General features: G+C 43.1%; 2 protein-coding genes across 2 annotated transcripts; one reads left to right on the forward strand and one right to left on the reverse strand.

Moving 5' to 3' along the window:
• Nucleotides 1-12,222: 12,222 nt before the first annotated feature.
• On the reverse strand, nucleotides 12,223-14,687 carry LOC122753724 (heat shock 70 kDa protein 1). Its single transcript, XM_044001357.1, has one exon. It carries the CDS (start codon nucleotides 14,469-14,471, stop codon nucleotides 12,540-12,542), a length of 1,932 nt encoding a protein of 643 aa, XP_043857292.1. The 5' UTR covers nucleotides 14,472-14,687; the 3' UTR covers nucleotides 12,223-12,539.
• Nucleotides 14,688-15,846: 1,159 nt separating this feature from the next.
• LOC122753725 (heat shock 70 kDa protein 1-like) lies at nucleotides 15,847-18,013 on the forward strand. The gene has a single exon (XM_044001358.1). It carries the CDS (start codon nucleotides 15,862-15,864, stop codon nucleotides 17,788-17,790), a length of 1,929 nt encoding a protein of 642 aa, XP_043857293.1. The 5' UTR covers nucleotides 15,847-15,861; the 3' UTR covers nucleotides 17,791-18,013.
• The last annotated feature ends 1,528 nt before the right edge of the window (nucleotides 18,014-19,541 follow it).

A 19,541-nucleotide genomic window follows, 5' to 3' on the forward strand; every position in this document is an offset into this window, starting at 1 on the left:
TAACACGGTCAGCCCTGCACTTCAGGAAGATTGCTTTGAGTGCTTAGTAGAGTGTCCAGTTTCAGACACTTCACTAGATGCATGACTCTGGGCAAATCACTTAATTTCTTTTTGCCTCAGTATTGTCCATCAAACAACAATCAAATCTAATTGGTGAACATGATTGGATGTGGGCTATATAATGTTGGGGGGGTTTTGGGGGGGGCAATTAGGGTTAAGCGACTTGCCCAGGGTCACACAGCTAGTAAGTGCCAAGTGTCTGAGGCTGGATTTGAACTCAGGTCCTCCTGAATCCAGGGCCAATGCTCTATCCACTGCACCAACTAGCTACCCTTTGCCTCAGTATTCTCAAGTGTAAAATGAGGCACCTACCTCCTAGGGTTGTGGGAGGATCAAATGAGATATTTGTAAAGTGCAAAGCACAGTGCCTGGCACATTATAGGTGCTTAATAAATGCTTGTTTCTTTCCTAAAACCTATACTTGATGACTTATTTTGACATTTTATTCTCGTCTCTTCCATAGGGCCCCATTGTAAATATTTGGATTGAATAAGCTAGATATATGAAACAGCTGGGTATACTGTGGAATAAAGGAAAGAGTGCTGGGCTTAGAATCTAACCTGGATCTGCTTCCTGACTGCCATTTAATGCCTACATGGCTATAAAGGAATTAAACAGATTGTAATGTTCTGCTTTTGAATCAGTAATACCTTCATTGACCTGTCTTTGGCAGCATTGAGGTGGGGCCATAGATAGAGAGCTGGGCCTAGAGGAAAACCTGAGTTAAAATCCCACCGTAGGTACTTATTAGCTGTGTGACTCTGGGCAAATCACTTCACCTCTTCCTGCCTCAGTTTCCTCAACTGTTAAATAGGGATAAAAAGAGCTACTCTGCAGGATCAAAGATATTATTTGTAAAGTGTCTGACACATAGTAGGTGCCATATAAATGTTAGCTATTAGTTATTATGTCTTCATTACATGAATGGAGCATAACCAAGTATACTTGACATCAGGATGAATGCAGCAGAAGGTAGGGAAACATGACAACATTATCCTCACTTCCATTCCCGTCCTCCTCAAATGAATTTCTTCTCTTTTCCTTCTCTCTAATGATTCATATTTCTGACTTCTTTCCAAAACCAGGCTCAAAACACCTCTTTCATGAAACTTTCCTAGATGACCTCACTTCACTCTGTCAACTCCTTTATTTCATAACCCTCCAATGCTCCCAACACTGTTTGCTGTACAACTGAATGTTCACAAGTTACAAATTCAACAGATAACATTAAGCAGTTACTACATGTAAATCATTGTATTATACTCTGAGGAAAATGAAAAGATAAATAGAATCTGCCCCCTGCCCTTGCGGTACATACAGCCTAAATTCCTAAGATTTATACACATGTAACCCATGTTTGAAACAGCTCTGGTTTTCTCCCTGAAAATTTCCTGTATCTTTTTGGCAAGAGACAAGGAAGGGTAGTAAGTGCAGAACTCAAAAGCTGAATTATCTGAGCCTTTGAACTGAATAACCATTGCTTAAGGTAGTTTACTGTCCCTGAAAGAGAATTTCCATGCTTTATGGAAGACATACCAGCAAGAGATACAGCACAGGAGTGGCTACAATTTTGGTTAGATCTTGGACCCCACATACATCCAAGGAAGGAACCAGAACTTGGCTGCATTTGATTGAGCAGCTGGCTCAGGTATATGGTGGGCCTATTTACACAGCTGGTAGCTAGGTCCTTTGAGCAGATATTATGAGAACCCACCTTGGAGGTGGAAAGCCTTCTCCAGCCTGCCAGGCAGACCAGAGTTGGCAGTGAGCTGTCTTTCCTATTCCCTTGCTCACAAGTGTAGAACTAGGTGTGGAAAATTGAGATTTCAGACCTTACTAGGAGTGGGTGGACTCAGTCTCTTGGAAGTTTCAAAGTTGTATCATTCATTTTTTATTCTATTGAGTAAATGCACTCTAATATATAATAATATTATTATTAATACCTACATAGCATTTAATGAGTAATGTAGTCCTTTTTGGTCATGTGTATTTGGGAAGGAGACAGGAATTTCAATGGGATATAGTCAAAAAAGCACCAAATAAGTTTTGTGGGGTTTTTGTTTTGTTTTGTTTTACTGGGGGCCTATGATTTTACTTATGAAGGGAACTCCCAGGGAAAGACTCACTCTGACAATGCAATTATGCAACTGTTGGATCTTAGACTGTTGCATGGGGTGATAGAAAGTAAAGTGACTTGCTCAATCTGCCAGTTTGTTTTTTTGGTATGTTTTTTTTTTTTTTGTGGGGCAATGAGCGTTAAGTGACTTGCCCAGGGTCACACAGCTGGTAAGTATCAAGTGTCAGAGGCTGAATTTGAACTCAGGTACTCCTGAATCCAGGGCTGGTCCACTGTGCCATCTAGCTGCCCCCAATCAGCTAGTTTGTGTCAGAGGCAGGATTTGAGTTCAAGTCTGTCTGATTTGGTGCCAGCTTGTGTCTTGCCACTAGAGAAGAAGTATCAAACCCACAAGTTGTAGCTGCAATGCTACTGGGTACCCCCTGAACCAGGTTAAAATGTAACTGGGGGGACAGCTAAGTGGCACAGTGGATAAAGCACTGGCCCTGGATTCAGGAGGACCTGAGTTCAAATCTGGCCTCAGACACTTGACATTTACTAGCTGTGTGACCCTGAACAAGTCACTTAACCCTCATTGTGCCTCAAAAAAATGTAATTGGGAAATATTTAACAAAATAAATTAAAATACAATAGAACATAGATAACATTACTATGTGGTTTTCTAAGTTAATATACAACCCACAGATATCTGTTGGTCTCTCCATTCTCCCCACTTTCTTTTTGATTTTGACACCACTGTACTAGATCATGCTGCTTCTCTAAGTTGTAATTACTGCTGAAATTTTTCATATTGCATATTATAGACTAGATGAGTGAGTAGTGATATCATTAAAAGGTTGGAAGCTGAAGGATTAATTAGTTCTCAGGTCATTGCCCCTATTCTCTCCTCTTCCTTCTCTCTATCTTGACTGCCTGGTGAACCAATTCAACACTACACTGTCCTCTTCTCACGGATCCCTAGCCCCATTATATCACTGACCACATCTAGCCAAGCTTCAGCCTTAGATCACACCCACCTTCACTCCTACAACATACAGCTGAATGAAGATGGAGAAAATTCTGTAACTATTCTGACTGGGTCCATTAAAAATTTATTACATAACCTCAACTGCACCTTCACTGCTGCTGGGCAATCCTACTATATCTCCCTTATCAACTCACTATCCCACTCTCCACAGCAGTTTTCATCCCACCTCAAAACTCCCATGGCTTCTCCTTCTCCCACTCTTTCAGTTTAAAATCTTGCCTCATATTTTACAGAAAAAAAAAATGAGACTAGTTGCCTTGAACTCCCTCTTCTCCCCTCTTCCTAATCTTCTAACACTCAGGTACCTTGTGCCATTCTCTCTTCCCTCAACTGTGTCTTATATCATGAAGTGGCCTTACTCCTTAGCAAGGCTAACTCCTCTACTTGGTCAAGTGATCCCATTCTATCAGGTCTCCTCCAACAGACCACCCCTCTATCATCCCCACTTTATCACTTATCTCCAATCTCTCCCTGTTTACTAACTCCTTTCTTAATATCTACAAACATGTCCACCTTCTCCCCATTCTGAAAAAATCCTCACTTGATCCTTTCAATCCCTGCTATCATCCTATATCTCTTTTGCCCTATGTAGTAGTTAAACTTCTCAAAAAGCTGCCTACAATAGGTACCGCCATTTTCTTTTCTTTCACTCTCATTTTAACCTCTTATAATATGGCTTCTGACCTGAAACTGAAACTACAGAACCACTGAGACTACTCTCTCCAAATACTAATGATTTCTTAGTTGTGGAATCCAATGGCCTTTTATCAATCCTCATTCTCTTAGACCTTCCTGTAGCCTTTGACATTGTTGACCAACCTCTCCTCTTTGATACACTCTCCTCTCCTCTCCATGTTTTTTGGGGCACCATTCTTTCCTGGTTCTTGTCATACCTATCTGACCACTTCTCTGTCTTCTTTGTTGGATTCTCCTTCAGATCACACCCTCTAAGCCATTGGTTAGAACCTTAGGGTTAGGGGCAGCTAGATGGCGCAGTGGATAAGGCACCGGCCCTGGATTCAGGAGTACCTGAGTTCAAATCCGGCCTCCGACACTTAACACTTACTAGCTGTGTGACCCTGGGCAAGTCACTTAACCCCAATTGCCTCACCAAAAACAACAACCAAAAAAAAAAAAGAATGCCAAAAATAAAGAAATAAAGGGAAAAATAAAAGTAAAAAAAAATAGAACCTTAGGGTTCCTGGATCCTTTTATACTATTTCACTTGGTGATCTCATCAGCTGCTGATGAGATCCAAAACAAAACTCATTATCTTTCCTCATAAACCCTTCCTCTACCACATATGCAGGTGAGGGTGCTCAGGCTTGTACACACTTGAGTGCATACATACACACACACACACACACACAATACTGTCCTCCTATTCCCTCAAACTCACAACCTAAGTCATCCTGAATTCCTCACTCTCTCCTACCCCTCCATATCCAATCTATTGCCAAGCCTGTTGACTAGACCTTCAAAACATCTCTCAAAATGACACACAGGATGATTTCAGAAAGGCCTGAAAAGACTTATATGGAATGATGTATAGTGAAGTGAGCAGAACCAGGAGAACATTGTGCACAGTGACAGCAATATTGTTTGATGAAGAATCGTGAATGAATTAACTATTCTCAGCCATACAATAATCTAAGACAACTCCAAAGGACTAATGATGAAGCATACTATCCACCTCCAAAGAAAGAACCAATACTGATTGAACACAGATGGAAGCATGATATTTTTTGCTTTCTTTCATTTTTTTATTCAAGTTTTCTTATACAAAATGACTAATATGGTAATGTTGTACATAATTGCACATATATAACCTATATCTGATTACTGACCACCTCAGAGAGGGGAGAAGGGAGGGAGGGAAGGAGGAATAGAATTTGGAACTCAAAACTTCAAATAAAGATGTTTATTTTTTAATCATAAAAGTATTTTATTTTCCAGTTATATGTCAATATGGTGTTCAACATTTGTTTTCAAAAGATTTTTAGTTCCAAATTTTTCTTCTTCCCTCCCTTTCCTCCCCCCTCCTCCAGACAGAAAGCAATCCAATATAGGTTATATATGTACAATCACATCAAACATATTTCTGCATTAGTCATGTTGTGAAAGAAGAATCAGAACAAAAGGGAAAAACCTCAAAAAAGAAAAAACAAAAGTAGAAATAGTATGGTTCAATCTGCATTCAGAATCCACAGTTCTTTCTTCTGGATGTAGAGAACATCATGAATTCCTTGGAATTGTCTTGGATCATTGCACTGCTGAGAAGAGCTAAGTCTATCACAGTTGATCATCACACAATATTGTTGTTACTATGTATAATGTTCTCCTGGTTCTGCTCACTTCACTTAGCATCAGTCCACTTAAGTCTTTCTAGGTTTTTTCTGAAATTTGCCTGCTCATAATTTCTTATAGCACCATAGTATTCCATTACATTCATATACCACAACTTGTTCAGACATTCCCCAATTGATGGGCATCCCCTCAATTTCCAATTCTTTGCCACCACAAAGAGAGCTGCTAAAAATATTTTTGTATATGTGGGTCCTTTTCCCTTTTTTATTATTTCCCTGGGATACAGAACTAGTAGTGCTATTGCTGGGTCAAAGGATATGCATAGTCCTGTAGCTCTTTGGGTATAGTTCCAAACTGCTTTCCAGAATATTGGATTAGTTCACAATAATGCATTAGTGTTCCAATTTTTCCACATCTTCTCCAACATTTATTATTTTCCTTTTTTATCATATTAGCCAATCTGATAGGTGTGAGGTGTGAGGTGGTACCTCAGAGTTGTTGTTGTTGTTGTTGTTTTTTGCAGGGCAATGAGGTTTAAGTGAATTGCCCAGGGTCACACAGCTAGTAAGTGTCAAGTGTCTGAGGCTGGATTTGAACTCAGGTCCTCCTGAATCCAGGGCCAGTGCTTTATCCACTGAATCACCTAGCTGCCCCTTCAGAGTTGTCTTAATTTGCATTTTTCTAGTCAATAGTGATTTAGAGCATTTTTTCATATGGCAATAGATAGCTTTGATTTCATCTGAAAACTGCCTGGTCATATCCTTTGACTATGTCTCAATTGGGGAATGACTTACATTCTTATAAATTTGATTTAATTCCCTATATATTTTAGAAATGAGGCCTTTATCAGAAGTACTGGCCATAAAAATTGTTTCCCAGCTTTCTGTCTCCCTTCTAATGTTGGATGCATTGCTTCTGTTTGTACAAAAACCTTTTAATATAATGTAATCAAAATCATCCATTTTGCATTTCATAATATTCTCTATCTCTTGTTTGGCCATAAATTGTAAAGATGTTTATTATTATAAAGAAAAGAATAAGGAAAAAGAAAATCGTAAATATACCTGCAATTCTCCTCTGACACTATCACTCTAGTGGCTACCTTATCACCACATGTCTGGATTATTGCAATACTATTGGGTCTACCTGCCTCTAATCTCTTCTCATTCTAGAGCACCTGCCCTGGAGTCAGGAGGACCTGAGTTCAAATCTGGCCTCAGAAACTTGACACTTACTAGCTGTGTGACCCTGGGCAAGGCATTTAACCGTTGTTGCCCCACAAAAAAAAAAAAAAAAAGGTTAATCTCTTCCCATTACAATACATTATCCATTTAGCCACTAAAGTGATTTTCCTAAAATTCAAGTCTGATCATGTTACCCCTCCACTCCCCCACTCAATAAACTCCAGTGGCTTCCTATTGTCTCTAAGAACAAATACAAAATGCTCTGTTTGGCACTCAAAGTCCTTCATCACCTTGCCCCTCTTCTAGTTTTATGTCTTACTCCCTGGCATGTACACTGTACACTGGCCTCCTGGCTGTTCCAGAAACAAGACACTCCATCTCTGGGCTCCAGGTATTTTCTCTGGTTGGAATGCTTTCCTTCCACCTCTCTGATTTACTGAAATCCCTGACTTCCGTTAAGTCCCAGCTAAAGTTCCATCTTCTATAGGAAACCTTCCCCAACACCTAGTGCCTTCCTTCTGCTAACTATTTTCTATTTATCCTGTATGCTGCATGCTTTGTATATATGTATTTGAATGTTGTTTCCCTAATTTGATTGTAAGCTAGTTGAGGATAAGGATTGTCTTTTTTTTTTATTCCCAGCACTTAGCACAGTGCTTGGCACATAGTTGGCATTTAATAAATGTTTACTGATTTACTGATTGATTGAAAGGATCCAGACAAATAAATCCTATTTATGCATGTGCAAAATGACTTAAAGCCTAAGTCAAGCAGGTCCCTGCTGAGCCTGGAAATTGGAATGCTGGGAGCACCACCTTGTGGCTTGGATGGAGACTGCACCTTTGACAACATGGTCCTCAGTGCATTTAATAACTGAAACAATGGTCCCGGGTTAGATCAAAATGGGATACAGTATTTCACATACCTAATAATTCACATATGTATATATCGTTCATTGCTACAAATCCCTTTCCTCACAACAATCCTTTGAGGCAAGTAGTATAATAATTATTAGATTATATCTGTATTTTTAAAGATGAGGAAATATCAGAATTGGCATTTGAATCCTGGTTTCCTAATTCAAAGTCTTTTGTGCTTTCTAATGCCACATACACGACTAATCAATAGCTACACTGCAAAATAAACCATCATGGGGGGGGGGGCAGCTAGGTGGCACAGTGGATAGAGCACTGACCCTGGATTCAGGAGGACCTGAGTTCAAATCCGACCTCAGACACTTGATACTTATTAGCTGTGTGACCCCGGGCAAGTCACTTAACCCTCATTGCCCCACCAAAACCAAACTTATATACTTATACTTATACTTAGTAAGACAGGCAAAAGCAAAATATGAGAGTTGTAAGGAAGGAAAGATCATTCCTTATAGGAGCAGATCATGCAAAGTTTCATAACAGAGGTAATATGAAAATATGGAAGATTTCACAAATGTGATGCTTCATAGTGACATTTCAGGTTTATCAGTGTATATGCAGGAAGGCCTCTAAATTAAGTGGGTCTGGCATATGAGCATTCTGAATCAAAGAATGTCAGAGAACAATAGGACCTTAGTAGGCCTCCACCAGTCTCGGATGACCATGGATCAGCGCCCTGAAGAGCCACAGGCCACAGTGTGGCTGTGCAGTCCGATACAGGAGCCGCAGCTCCCGAGTGACCTACAACCGGTAACTGCCACATCCCATGTTGTATCTACCCCATGAGGAGCAGCTGGAGTGACCTCTCCAGGGTGCTGGCTTGGGCAGATCAATATGGAAAACAAGCTGATGCCCATGCAGCAGGTCTTCCCTCTCCTCGACATTGGTGGATCCAAAGGAGAGGCAGAGTGAATACAGTTTGGCACCAGTGCCACCGCAGGAGTTGCCAGAGGGGTGTGATGTCCAACATCCAACTGCCTAAGGGACTCTGACTCCTGATTTTTCCTTGGGGTTAATTCCTGAAGCCTTTCCCATATATGGGTATAGCCACAAGGCAGTAGAGGTTTAAAATCAGGGTTTCCTTCCCCTAGGCGGGTTGCCTGCCAAGGCTAACGAGCCCCACCTGCCCGAATGGGACCTTAGAAATCAAATAACCCAACCTTCATTTTATAGAGAAAAGAGGCCTGCCCAAGGTCACATAACAAGCTAGTGGCAGAGCTAGCACCAGGATCTCATCTTTTGCCTCATTCTTGTACTTTTCCATTATACCATATTCTGTGACCCTTTGGTATACGGTCACAGTAATTCTCCTCTCCTCTACAACAAAGCTGTTCCAGAGGATTTCTGAGGTCTTTTCAGCTCAATTTCTATGATCTTATGATTTTCCTATCCTTCCACTACACAACCATCGCCAGCCCTCTCTCACCACTGAAGCATCCTACCACTCTTCATTCCCCTTCTAGTCCCTACCCCTTGGTTCCACCGAAGCCCTTGTCCCTGCCTAAACAGCTCCTACTCTCTCCCTTTACAATTCCTTGGAACCAGTCAGTGGCTTGAAGTTTGGAGTTCCCTCATCAACTGGCTTGGCTGATGAGGATAGAGAAAACTCCTTTTAACAATTGTGGCTGTAAGGGATTTGTTTTTAACTACAATCCAAACAGGAAAACCTCATATATATTTTCCCATAGAAACCCTATATAGTGGTGAGATTATGTAATATTATAGTTTATCTACATTTTGAGTTAAATTGGCTAAGGAACCTAATAATCATGTTTGACTATATATATATATATATGGGAAAAAAGATCTACTAATGACTTTTCCTAAATGTTAATGATTTGATAGGCTCAACTTTCTTAGGGACAACTTTCATTTTAATAGGACTTTTTTTTTTAAAGAAGTACTTATTAACCCAAATATCCAATTGATAGAATATTTGGTCATGTTTTTGGAGCTGAGGTTTCCAATGGCACTTGCCTATCCCTTTTGCCACTACAGCTTAATCCAGAAAAGAAAGAATTGAGGTAGCACTCCGCTTTTTTTTTTTTTTTTTTTGCACAGGACAGTGGGGGTTAAGTAACTTGCCCAGGGTCACACAGCCAGTAAGTATCAAGTGTCTAAGGCCGGATTTAAACTCAGGAACTCCTGAATCCAGTGCCAGTGCTTTATCCACTGTGCCACCTAGCTGCCCCCTAGCACTCCACTTTTGAAAGGTTGTGGACCTATAGTGTTTATACTTTTTTTTTTTGGTGGGACAATGAAGGTTAAGTGACTTGCCTAGGGTCACACAGCTAGTAAGTGTCAAATGTCTGAGACCAGATTTGAATTCAGGTACTCCTGAATCCAGAGCTGGTGCTTTATCGACTGAGCCACCTAGCTGCCCCCGTGTTTATACTTTTTTTTGGGGGGGGGGCTGGACAATTGGGGTTAAGTGACTTGCCCAGGGTCACACAGCTAGTAAGTGTCAAATGTCTGAGACCAGATTTGAACTCAGGTACTCCTGAATCCAGGGCCGGTGCTCTATCCACTGTGCCACCTAGCTGCCCCTTGTGTTTAAACTTTTTAAAGAAAACTTCAGCAATTTAAATTTTAATCTTGAGTTTATTCATGTTTTGTGTGGAATAATTTTATAAGTTATCACAGCCATACTATGACCTTTGGATATGTCAACCTTTGGATGACAAATATCTTTGTTCTCGAGGAGCAAAACAGAATAACAATAATTTTAGATAGAGAGAAAGAGAGATTTAAATAAAACAAAAACATTGTCTAACCCCATGCCTCTTTAGCTGCCTGGGTCTTTCTTCTTTAGTCTGCCTAGACAAAGAATGTCTCCTGTTTCTTGTTTTGTCCATTCCTCCATGTACTTAGTACAGAATTCCATACCTTGTAGATGTTTTATATTAATTTGTTTAATTGTTTGTCCTTTGTTCTCTAAGAAGACCATGACATTGGGGTGAAACCATGACTTGCAGTGAATTGGATTTAAGTGAGGCAGTGATCTATGCAAAGTCACCAGCCTCACTCACTCCTCTAGAGCCATCTGGGTCCAGTGGCAAGACATATATCAGGCTGACTAGAGATGGTCCCAGATGTTTAAGGAAATTGGGGTAAAAGTGACTTGCCTAGAGTCACACAGCTAGTAAGTGTCTGAGATCACATTTGAACTTGGGTCCTTACAATTTCAGGGCCAGTCTCTATTCACGGCACCACCTAGCTGCTTGAATTAATTAGTAATTACATAGCAATACAATATTCAGTGCTATATTCAACTAAATAATTTTATCTACAGAGACAAAGATTTTTCTAAGTTTTTTTTAATTAAAGAGTTTTAAAGTTTGAAGTGAGCTTGGCTGTGGAAATAAATATCTACATACTGAGGTGCTGAGAAATAAACACACTGATACAAGTAGATACAACATATCAATAGACATACACTAGGAGACACACTAGGAATGCAACCAAATACATACATTTATTCATGGAAATGCTCAGATTTTCCCTATAAAATTAGATGGGAACTGAAAATTATGATGGCCTCAATATGCACAACCCTCAATTTATCCAGATTAACTAGCTTGAACAGGAATCCAAATGAGCATGTCCTAACCTGAAGAAGGTGGTGCTTCCCCTCCTAACCACCTGGTTGGGATCTTGGCTACACTTCAGCTCACTGTTTCCCAATTTAAGAATTACTCCTGACCCAGACAACTGACAACTTCTATCCCTGTTCCCCAATTCACAATGTGCCTTCCTAATTCTTTCTTTTCAGCCAGAAACTTGATTGGGATACTTTCTTTCATCCCATGAAAAATGTAGTTCATCCCTCTGGGGTTGTGTGCCAGAACCCATCGTTTAATAAATAAATCATGGTGTAGAGTGGAAAGAGCCCTAGGTTTGGAAAGTCAAAGAATGTGGTGGGAAATGGCTTTTAAGTTCCCTTGCAAGCTCAAAATCCATGATACAATTTTTGTTCTTTAGCAACTTAACTACCATCCTCCTTCCTTCCCACTAACCCAGCATCTAAAGCTTTGGGTACTTTGACACTTCCCTTAAGTTTTTAGTGTTTTATTGTCAGCCACTAAAAGCCCATTCTTGTACTGCCTATACCCTCAACCCCTCGGTTATTCCCTCGAGTCCCATCTGAGGACATTCTGGTCCAAAGATTATTCCCATCTACAACCAACCACCTGTACCCTCAACCCTCAGACCAAAGATTATTACAATCTACCCCACGTATTCTATCTTTGAATTCTCCTATAAAGGAAAATCTAAAATGCAGAAAGGAAAGGAACCACCTTTCAATCCCAGGGCTCTGTACACTGTAGTCAATCTGTGAACAGACCTAACATCCTCTTGCCCTTTCTACCCAAAGTCCTTTATCAGCAAAGGACTCATTACCCTCTCAGAATTCAAAGGTCCCTTAACCCTCCCCTTCTTCCAAACCCAGATCCATTTCACTGACCCACCCACAAACTAGACACCTTCCCCTCACCAAACTCATTATACTCTTCCCTCAGAAATTGCTTACCTTACTAAAAGCTATGTTTTACATAATCCCATTGCCATTTAACCCAAACCCAACATGTATTACTAATTAAACCCAAGTAGATTTAAAAAAAAAGACACTGGTGATTCACTTTGATAGTTTATTTTTCCTACTTCCTAAGCCAGTAACTACTGAAAATAAAAATAGAAAATATTTGAGATATGCACAAATGTATTACACAGCAAAACACAAGTAGGGAGGCAGTGTTGATTCACTCCTGAGTTTGGGAAAAGGATAAGAAAAACAAAACAGCTCTTAAAAGGACATGGGTCTATAATTATATTTCATAATGATTATATAGGCATGATAAGTTTAAAAGAGGAAAATCATAGTGGAAGCAAAGATTCCCCAAATCCCCAGAATCTCAGAAGTGTAACATAGTCCAGTGGTGGGAAGAGTACAATTAATCCACCTCTTCAATAGTGGGGCCTGTTCCAGAGCTTGAATGCTGGGACTGAGCCCCACAACTTCCTCCAGGGGGACCCCCAGCTCCCTGGTAAAGACCGGTAATGATAGGGTTACACACCTGCTCCAACTCCTTCCTCTTATGTTCAAACTCTTCTTTCTCAGCCAGCTGGTTAGCATCAAGCCAAGAAATAGCCTCCTGGCATTTCTCCAGCACCTTTCTCTTGTCTTCTTCACTAATCTTGCCCTTCAGGCCTTCATCTTCCACTGCACTTTTCATGTTGAAAGCATAAGATTCCAGAGCATTCTTGGCAGAGACTTTCTCCCGTTGGGCCTCATCCTCAGCTTTATACTTCTCTGCATCTTGTACCATTCTTTCCACTTCTTCCTTGCTCAGGCGCCCTTTATCATTAGTGATGGTGATCTTGTTGGCTTTGCCTGTGCTCTTATCCACAGCTGTGACATTCAGAATCCCGTTGGCATCAATGTCAAAAGTCACCTCAATCTGGGGGACACCACGAGGAGCAGGAGGGATGCCACTCAGGTCAAAACGACCCAGGAGGTTGTTGTCCTTGGTCATGGCCCTTTCTCCCTCATATACCTGGATCAGGACACCTGGCTGGTTGTCAGAATAGGTGGTAAAGATCTGGGTCTGCTTCGTGGGGATGGTGGAGTTGCGTTTGATCAATGCTGTCATCACACCTCCTGCTGTCTCAAGCCCCAGGGAAAGGGGTGCCACATCCAACAGCAACAGGTCCTGCACTTTCTCTGATTTGTCACCCATCAGAATGGCTGCCTGCACTGCTGCTCCATAGGCCACAGCCTCATCAGGGTTGATACTCTTGTTCAGGTCTCTGCCATTGAAGAAATCTTGTAGCAGTTTCTGTACCTTGGGGATTCGGGTAGAGCCACCCACAAGGACAATGTCATGGATCTGAGCCTTGTCCATCTTGGCATCTCGAAGGGCTTTCTCTACAGGCTCCAGAGTCCCCCTGAACAGATCTGAGCACAGCTCTTCAAACCTAGCACGGGTAATGGACGTGTAGAAGTCAATACCCTCAAACAATGAATCAATTTCCAGGCTGGCTTGAGTGCTGGAAGACAGGGTTCTCTTAGCTCTCTCACAAGCTGTCCGAAGTCTTCTCACAGCACGCTTATTCTGACTTATATCTTTCTTATGCTTTCGCTTGAATTCCTCAACAAAGTGGTTCACCATTCGGTTATCAAAGTCCTCCCCACCCAGATGGGTATCTCCTGCAGTGGCTTTCACCTCAAATATCCCATCATCAATGGTGAGAATGGAGACATCAAAAGTGCCACCACCCAGGTCAAAGATCAGGACATTTCTCTCCCCCTTACCAGACCGGTCCAGGCCATAAGCAATGGCAGCTGCTGTAGGCTCATTGATAATTCTCAGTACATTGAGGCCAGCAATCACCCCAGCATCCTTGGTGGCCTGGCGTTGAGAGTCATTGAAATAGGCTGGGACAGTAATGACAGCGTTGGTTACTGAGTAGCCCAAATAAGCCTCAGCAGTCTCCTTCATCTTGGTCAGCACCATAGAGGAGATCTCTTCAGGGTAGAAGGCCTTGTTCTCACCTTTGTAGGACACTTGAACTTTAGGCTTGCCCCCATCATTTATCACCTGGAAAGGCCAGTGCTTCATATCAGATTGCACCACTGCATCTCCAAATTTGCGGCCAATCAGTCGTTTGGCATCAAAGACTGTGTTCTGGGGATTCAAAGCCACCTGGTTTTTGGCTGCATCCCCAATGAGTCTCTCTGTGTCTGTGAAGGCCACATAGCTGGGAGTGGTGCGGTTGCCCTGGTCATTGGCAATGATCTCTACCTTGCCATGCTGGAACACCCCCACGCAGGAGTAGGTGGTGCCCAGGTCGATGCCAATGGCGGTACCTTTGGCAGACGACATCCTGGAAATTTTCTCCGGAACTGTTCCTCTTGTGGGAGCGCAAAAGACTTGGAAAAATACGCCTTTACTCGGGATCTTACAGGAGACTCACAGTTCTGGCTGTCTCGCAGTCGTCTCGGAGTTTATCTTCCGTGAAAAATCAGCAGCTTCTGTTGCGCAGTTTCTCCAGTTCGCAAGCTGTCAGTGGCAGCTGCAATGCTCAGTATTTAAATATTTTCCTAAGGCCCCACCTTTTCGCATGTCTCAGCCAATCACAGTGCTCATGGGGTGGTGTCCCCCTCCCTTTCTCCCCTCCCGCTCAGGAATTTTCCAGCGATTTCGCGCCATGGGTGAGGCCTTTAGGCTTCCAGTCCCTCCCGAAAAGCAACTCGAACCAATCATCGCAGGCGTTCCGCCCCTCCTCAGAACTTTCGGGATATTTCTGGGGATTCCTGGGAAGTACGAGCTTGGGGGGCGGGAGAGAATAGACGAGAGTACGCTTACGTATGTGCGGATTGCCGATTTTGGTGCCGCCCACTGCGCTTCGTCACCATGGAAACGGACCGCTGGCTCACTCCCCTGTTTAGAAATGAGAATAAACTGGATAAAGAGGATTGTGTTTGCTGCGCCACTTGGCATATGGAGCGGATGGGGCTTTGTTTACGTTAATGACCGCAACGTTATACATACGCGAAGGACAGAAAGCTAGGAGAGTGTTTGAAAGGTGCATGAAATTCTAGACTGAAGTTAGAACGGAGGTGTGTGTATGTGGGAGGAAGTTGGGGGAAAAGCAGCTGGAGATTCTGATTGGACCCCGAATGTTGGGGGGGAAGGGCGGCTGACTGAGACAGAGAAAGTGCCCGAATGTTCCGGAGAAGGACCTGAACCAGCGCCCCGGGAGGGAGGCGGGGCCTTGGGCGGAGCAGGGAAGGAGAGATGGGCGGGAGGGTGGGGCTTATGGGAATCGTGATTGGTTGGCCCTGCCTGAAAGAGGCGGGACCTGCGGTTCAGACCGTTGCGAACGTTGCGGAGGCAGGGTGCCAGGGGGAAGGACTCTTCGGGAGCATCTCAGGACCATAATTGGTTGAAACGAGAAGGGGTGGAGTGACAGCTGAGGAAAGGGGCCGGATGTTCATGAGGGGTGGAGTGAGGCCTTCCTGAGGTGACCCCACCTTTACCCTTTCCCCCCAAGGAAAGGTGAACTCAACTTGCCAAAGGAGACGCTGGTTCTGAAAAAAAACTAGTGGGACAGGGTGCAGGGAGACAGGCCCGGTCTCTCCCCAGGTGTTACTCAGAGAAAGGAAAACATCTCCCAACCCCCACAGTGAGAGGACCTGTTTGTAACCCTGCCCAATAGTCACCCTGACAGGGACCCAGCCTTTAGCCTTCCCAAAACTTGTAGTAAGGAGTCATGTCATCTGCCAAAGGTACCGCCATTGGCATCGACCTGGGCACCACCTACTCCTGCGTGGGGGTGTTCCAGCATGGCAAGGTAGAGATCATTGCCAATGACCAGGGCAACCGCACCACTCCCAGCTATGTGGCCTTCACAGACACAGAGAGACTCATTGGGGATGCAGCCAAAAACCAGGTAGCCATGAATCCCCAGAACACAGTCTTTGATGCCAAACGACTGATTGGCCGCAAATTTGGAGATGCAGTGGTGCAATCTGATATGAAGCACTGGCCTTTCCAGGTGATAAATGATGGGGGCAAGCCTAAAGTTCAAGTGTCCTACAAAGGTGAGAACAAGGCCTTCTACCCTGAAGAGATCTCCTCTATGGTGCTGACCAAGATGAAGGAGACTGCTGAGGCCTATTTGGGCCATCCAGTAACCAACGCTGTCATTACTGTCCCAGCCTATTTCAATGACTCTCAACGCCAGGCCACCAAGGATGCTGGGGTGATTGCTGGCCTCAATGTACTGAGAATTATCAATGAGCCTACAGCAGCTGCCATTGCTTATGGCCTAGATAAAGGGAGTCAGGGAGAACGACATGTCCTGATCTTTGACTTGGGTGGTGGCACTTTTGATGTCTCCATTCTCACCATTGATGATGGGATATTTGAGGTGAAAGCCACTGCAGGAGACACCCATCTGGGTGGGGAGGACTTTGATAACCGACTGGTGAACCACTTTGTTGAGGAATTCAAGCGAAAGCATAAGAAAGATATAAGTCAGAATAAGCGTGCTGTGAGAAGACTTCGGACAGCTTGTGAGAGAGCTAAGAGAACCCTGTCTTCCAGCACTCAAGCCAATCTTGAAATTGACTCCTTATTTGAAGGCATTGACTTTTATACCTCTGTCACTAGGGCAAGGTTTGAAGAGCTGTGCTCAGATCTGTTCAGGGGGACTCTGGAGCCTGTAGAGAAAGCTCTTCGAGATGCCAAGATGGACAAAACCAAAATTAATGACATTGTCCTTGTGGGTGGCTCTACCCGAATCCCCAAGGTACAGAAACTGCTACAAGATTTCTTCAATGGCAGAGACCTGAACAAGAGTATCAACCCTGATGAGGCTGTGGCCTATGGAGCAGCAGTGCAGGCAGCCATTCTGATGGGTGACAAATCAGAGAAAGTGCAGGACCTGTTGCTGTTGGATGTGGCACCCCTTTCCTTGGGGCTTGAGACAGCAGGAGGTGTGATGACAACATTGATCAAACGCAACTCCACCATTCCCACGAAGCAGACCCAGATCTTCACCACCTATTCTGACAACCAGCCAGGTGTCCTGATCCAGGTATATGAGGGAGAAAGGGCCATGACCAAGGACAACAACCTCCTGGGTCGTTTTGACCTGAGTGGCATCCCTCCTGCTCCTCGTGGTATCCCCCAGATTGAGGTGACCTTTGACATTGATGCCAATGGAATTCTGAATGTCACAGCTATGGATAAGAGCACAGGCAAAGCCAACAAGATCACCATCACTAATGATAAAGGGCGCCTGAGCAAGGAAGAGATTGAACGAATGGTGCATGATGCAGAGAAGTATAAAGCTGAGGATGAGGCCCAACGGGAGAAAGTCTCTGCCAAGAATGCTCTAGAATCCTATGCTTTCAACATGAAGAATGCAGTGAGTGAGGAAGGTTTGAAGGGAAAGATCAGTGAAGATGACAAGAAAAAAGTGCTAGATAAATGCCAAGAGGTCCTTTCTTGGCTGGAGTCCAATCAACTAGCTGAGAAGGAGGAATATGAGCATAAGAGGAAAGAATTAGAGCAGGTGTGTAACCCTATCATCACCAGACTCTACCAGGGATGTGGGGGACCCACGGCAGGCACTTGTGGGTATGTTCCTCCCAAAGGTCCCGCCTCTGGCCCCACTATAGAGGAAGTGGATTAATAGCCTGCTCCATGTGGGAATAGAGGGCCCGGAGGAGCCCCTAGCCCACTTCTTGCCTCTTGCCCCCTTTCCCCCTTCCCCCAGCACCAGTTGTGCCTTCTGAATTAACTGCATCTGTATTTCAATTGCCCTTGACCATCCTGGAAGGATTTTGGGGATTACTTTTCCATTTCCACATCTCACAATCCTATTTTTGGACAGTGGAATAGTACTCTTAGAATAGCAAGGCCCTTGTTGGACTAGTTAGGTGAATTTGAATTTCTGTTTATTTTTAATCCAGCCCTGGATTTTCTTTTCCATCCAGGAAGGTTGAGTTGTTTATTACTCAATAAATTTGTGCCTAAAGGAAATGATGTGTGATATTTTGGGGCTCTGAGTGATGGGGTATCTGTTTATCATGAGAAAGATTGCTATAAATGTATGTTGTGGGCCTGATTGCTGAAGATGCTTAGGCAAGGACATAGGGCTAATAAAGCCAATTTTTTTTTTCTTTGTCTTCATTCTCCTTGACCTCTCTGCAGTTTTTAATGCTTGCTCTTGACCACCTACTTCTAAATGTTGCCACAACATTGCACTCTTCTGTTTCTCCTCTCCGATCATTCCTTCTGTCTCCTTTGCTGAATTATCAATACCATTTTATGCTGTTTAATCAGTTTCCCAAGACTGTCCTGGGCCTCCTTTTCTTTTTTTCTCTCTGCATGAGTACATGGAAAATTGGAGATTTCATCTGCTTCTATGAACTTAATTGTTATTTCTAAACTGTTAATTCCCAAATCTGTAAACCCAGCCCAAATCTTTTTTTTTTTTTTTTGCAGGGCAATGGGGGTTAAGTGACTTGCCCAGGGTCACTCAGCTAGTAAGTGTCAAGTGTCTGAGGCCGGATTTGAACTCAGGTACTCCTGAATCCAGGGCCTCTGCTTTATCCACTGCACCACCTAGCCGGCCCCCCCCCCCCCCCCCCCCCCCGCAGCCCAAATCTTTTGCCAAAACTCTAGTAGTTGCTTGTTGTCAACTCCCTGTGGAATGTATATATCCAAATATGCCACCAGTATCTCTCATATTCAATGTATTAAAAAAGAAAATTCATCCCTTCCCACCAGCTATTCTCCAACTCATCTCCTCTAAACTTTCTTATTTCAGTTGAACTGAATACTTCTAGCCACCCAAGTTGGAAACCTTGCAGTCATTCTAGATTCTTCACTCTTCCTTACTCCCCATATCCAATTGTTACCAAGTCACATCCATTCTGTTTTTAGATCTCTCACATTCTCATACTTCCATACTCTCCTTTAGCCACACCAACCTTAGTTCAGGTGCTCATCACCCCTCATCTATATTATTGTAACAGCCTCTTAAATAGTTGCCTTGTTTTCAGTCCCTTATATCTTAAAATAATTTAACAATAAAAATAAGCACAAGTCTGGTTGTGACACTCCCCTTCTCAGAAACCATCAGTGACTCCCCACTGCCTTGAGGATAAAATGCAAACCACTTTGTTTAAGATTTCCCATAGAGGGTGGCTAGGTGGTGCCTTGGATAAAGCACTGGCCTTGGATTCAGGGAAGACCTGAGTTCAAATCCAGCCTTAGATACTTGACACTTGCTAGCTGTGTGACCCTGGGCAAGTCACTTAACCTTCATTGCCCCTAAAAAAAAAAAAAGATTTCCCATAAGCTGACTCTATTCTAGCTTTCCAGACTTATTTTACATTATTCCCCTTCAAATACTCTGTTATAGCAAAATTGGACTAC

This window comes from Dromiciops gliroides, chromosome 4, assembly GCF_019393635.1.
Source record: "Dromiciops gliroides isolate mDroGli1 chromosome 4, mDroGli1.pri, whole genome shotgun sequence".
Lineage (NCBI taxonomy): Eukaryota > Metazoa > Chordata > Mammalia > Microbiotheria > Microbiotheriidae > Dromiciops > Dromiciops gliroides.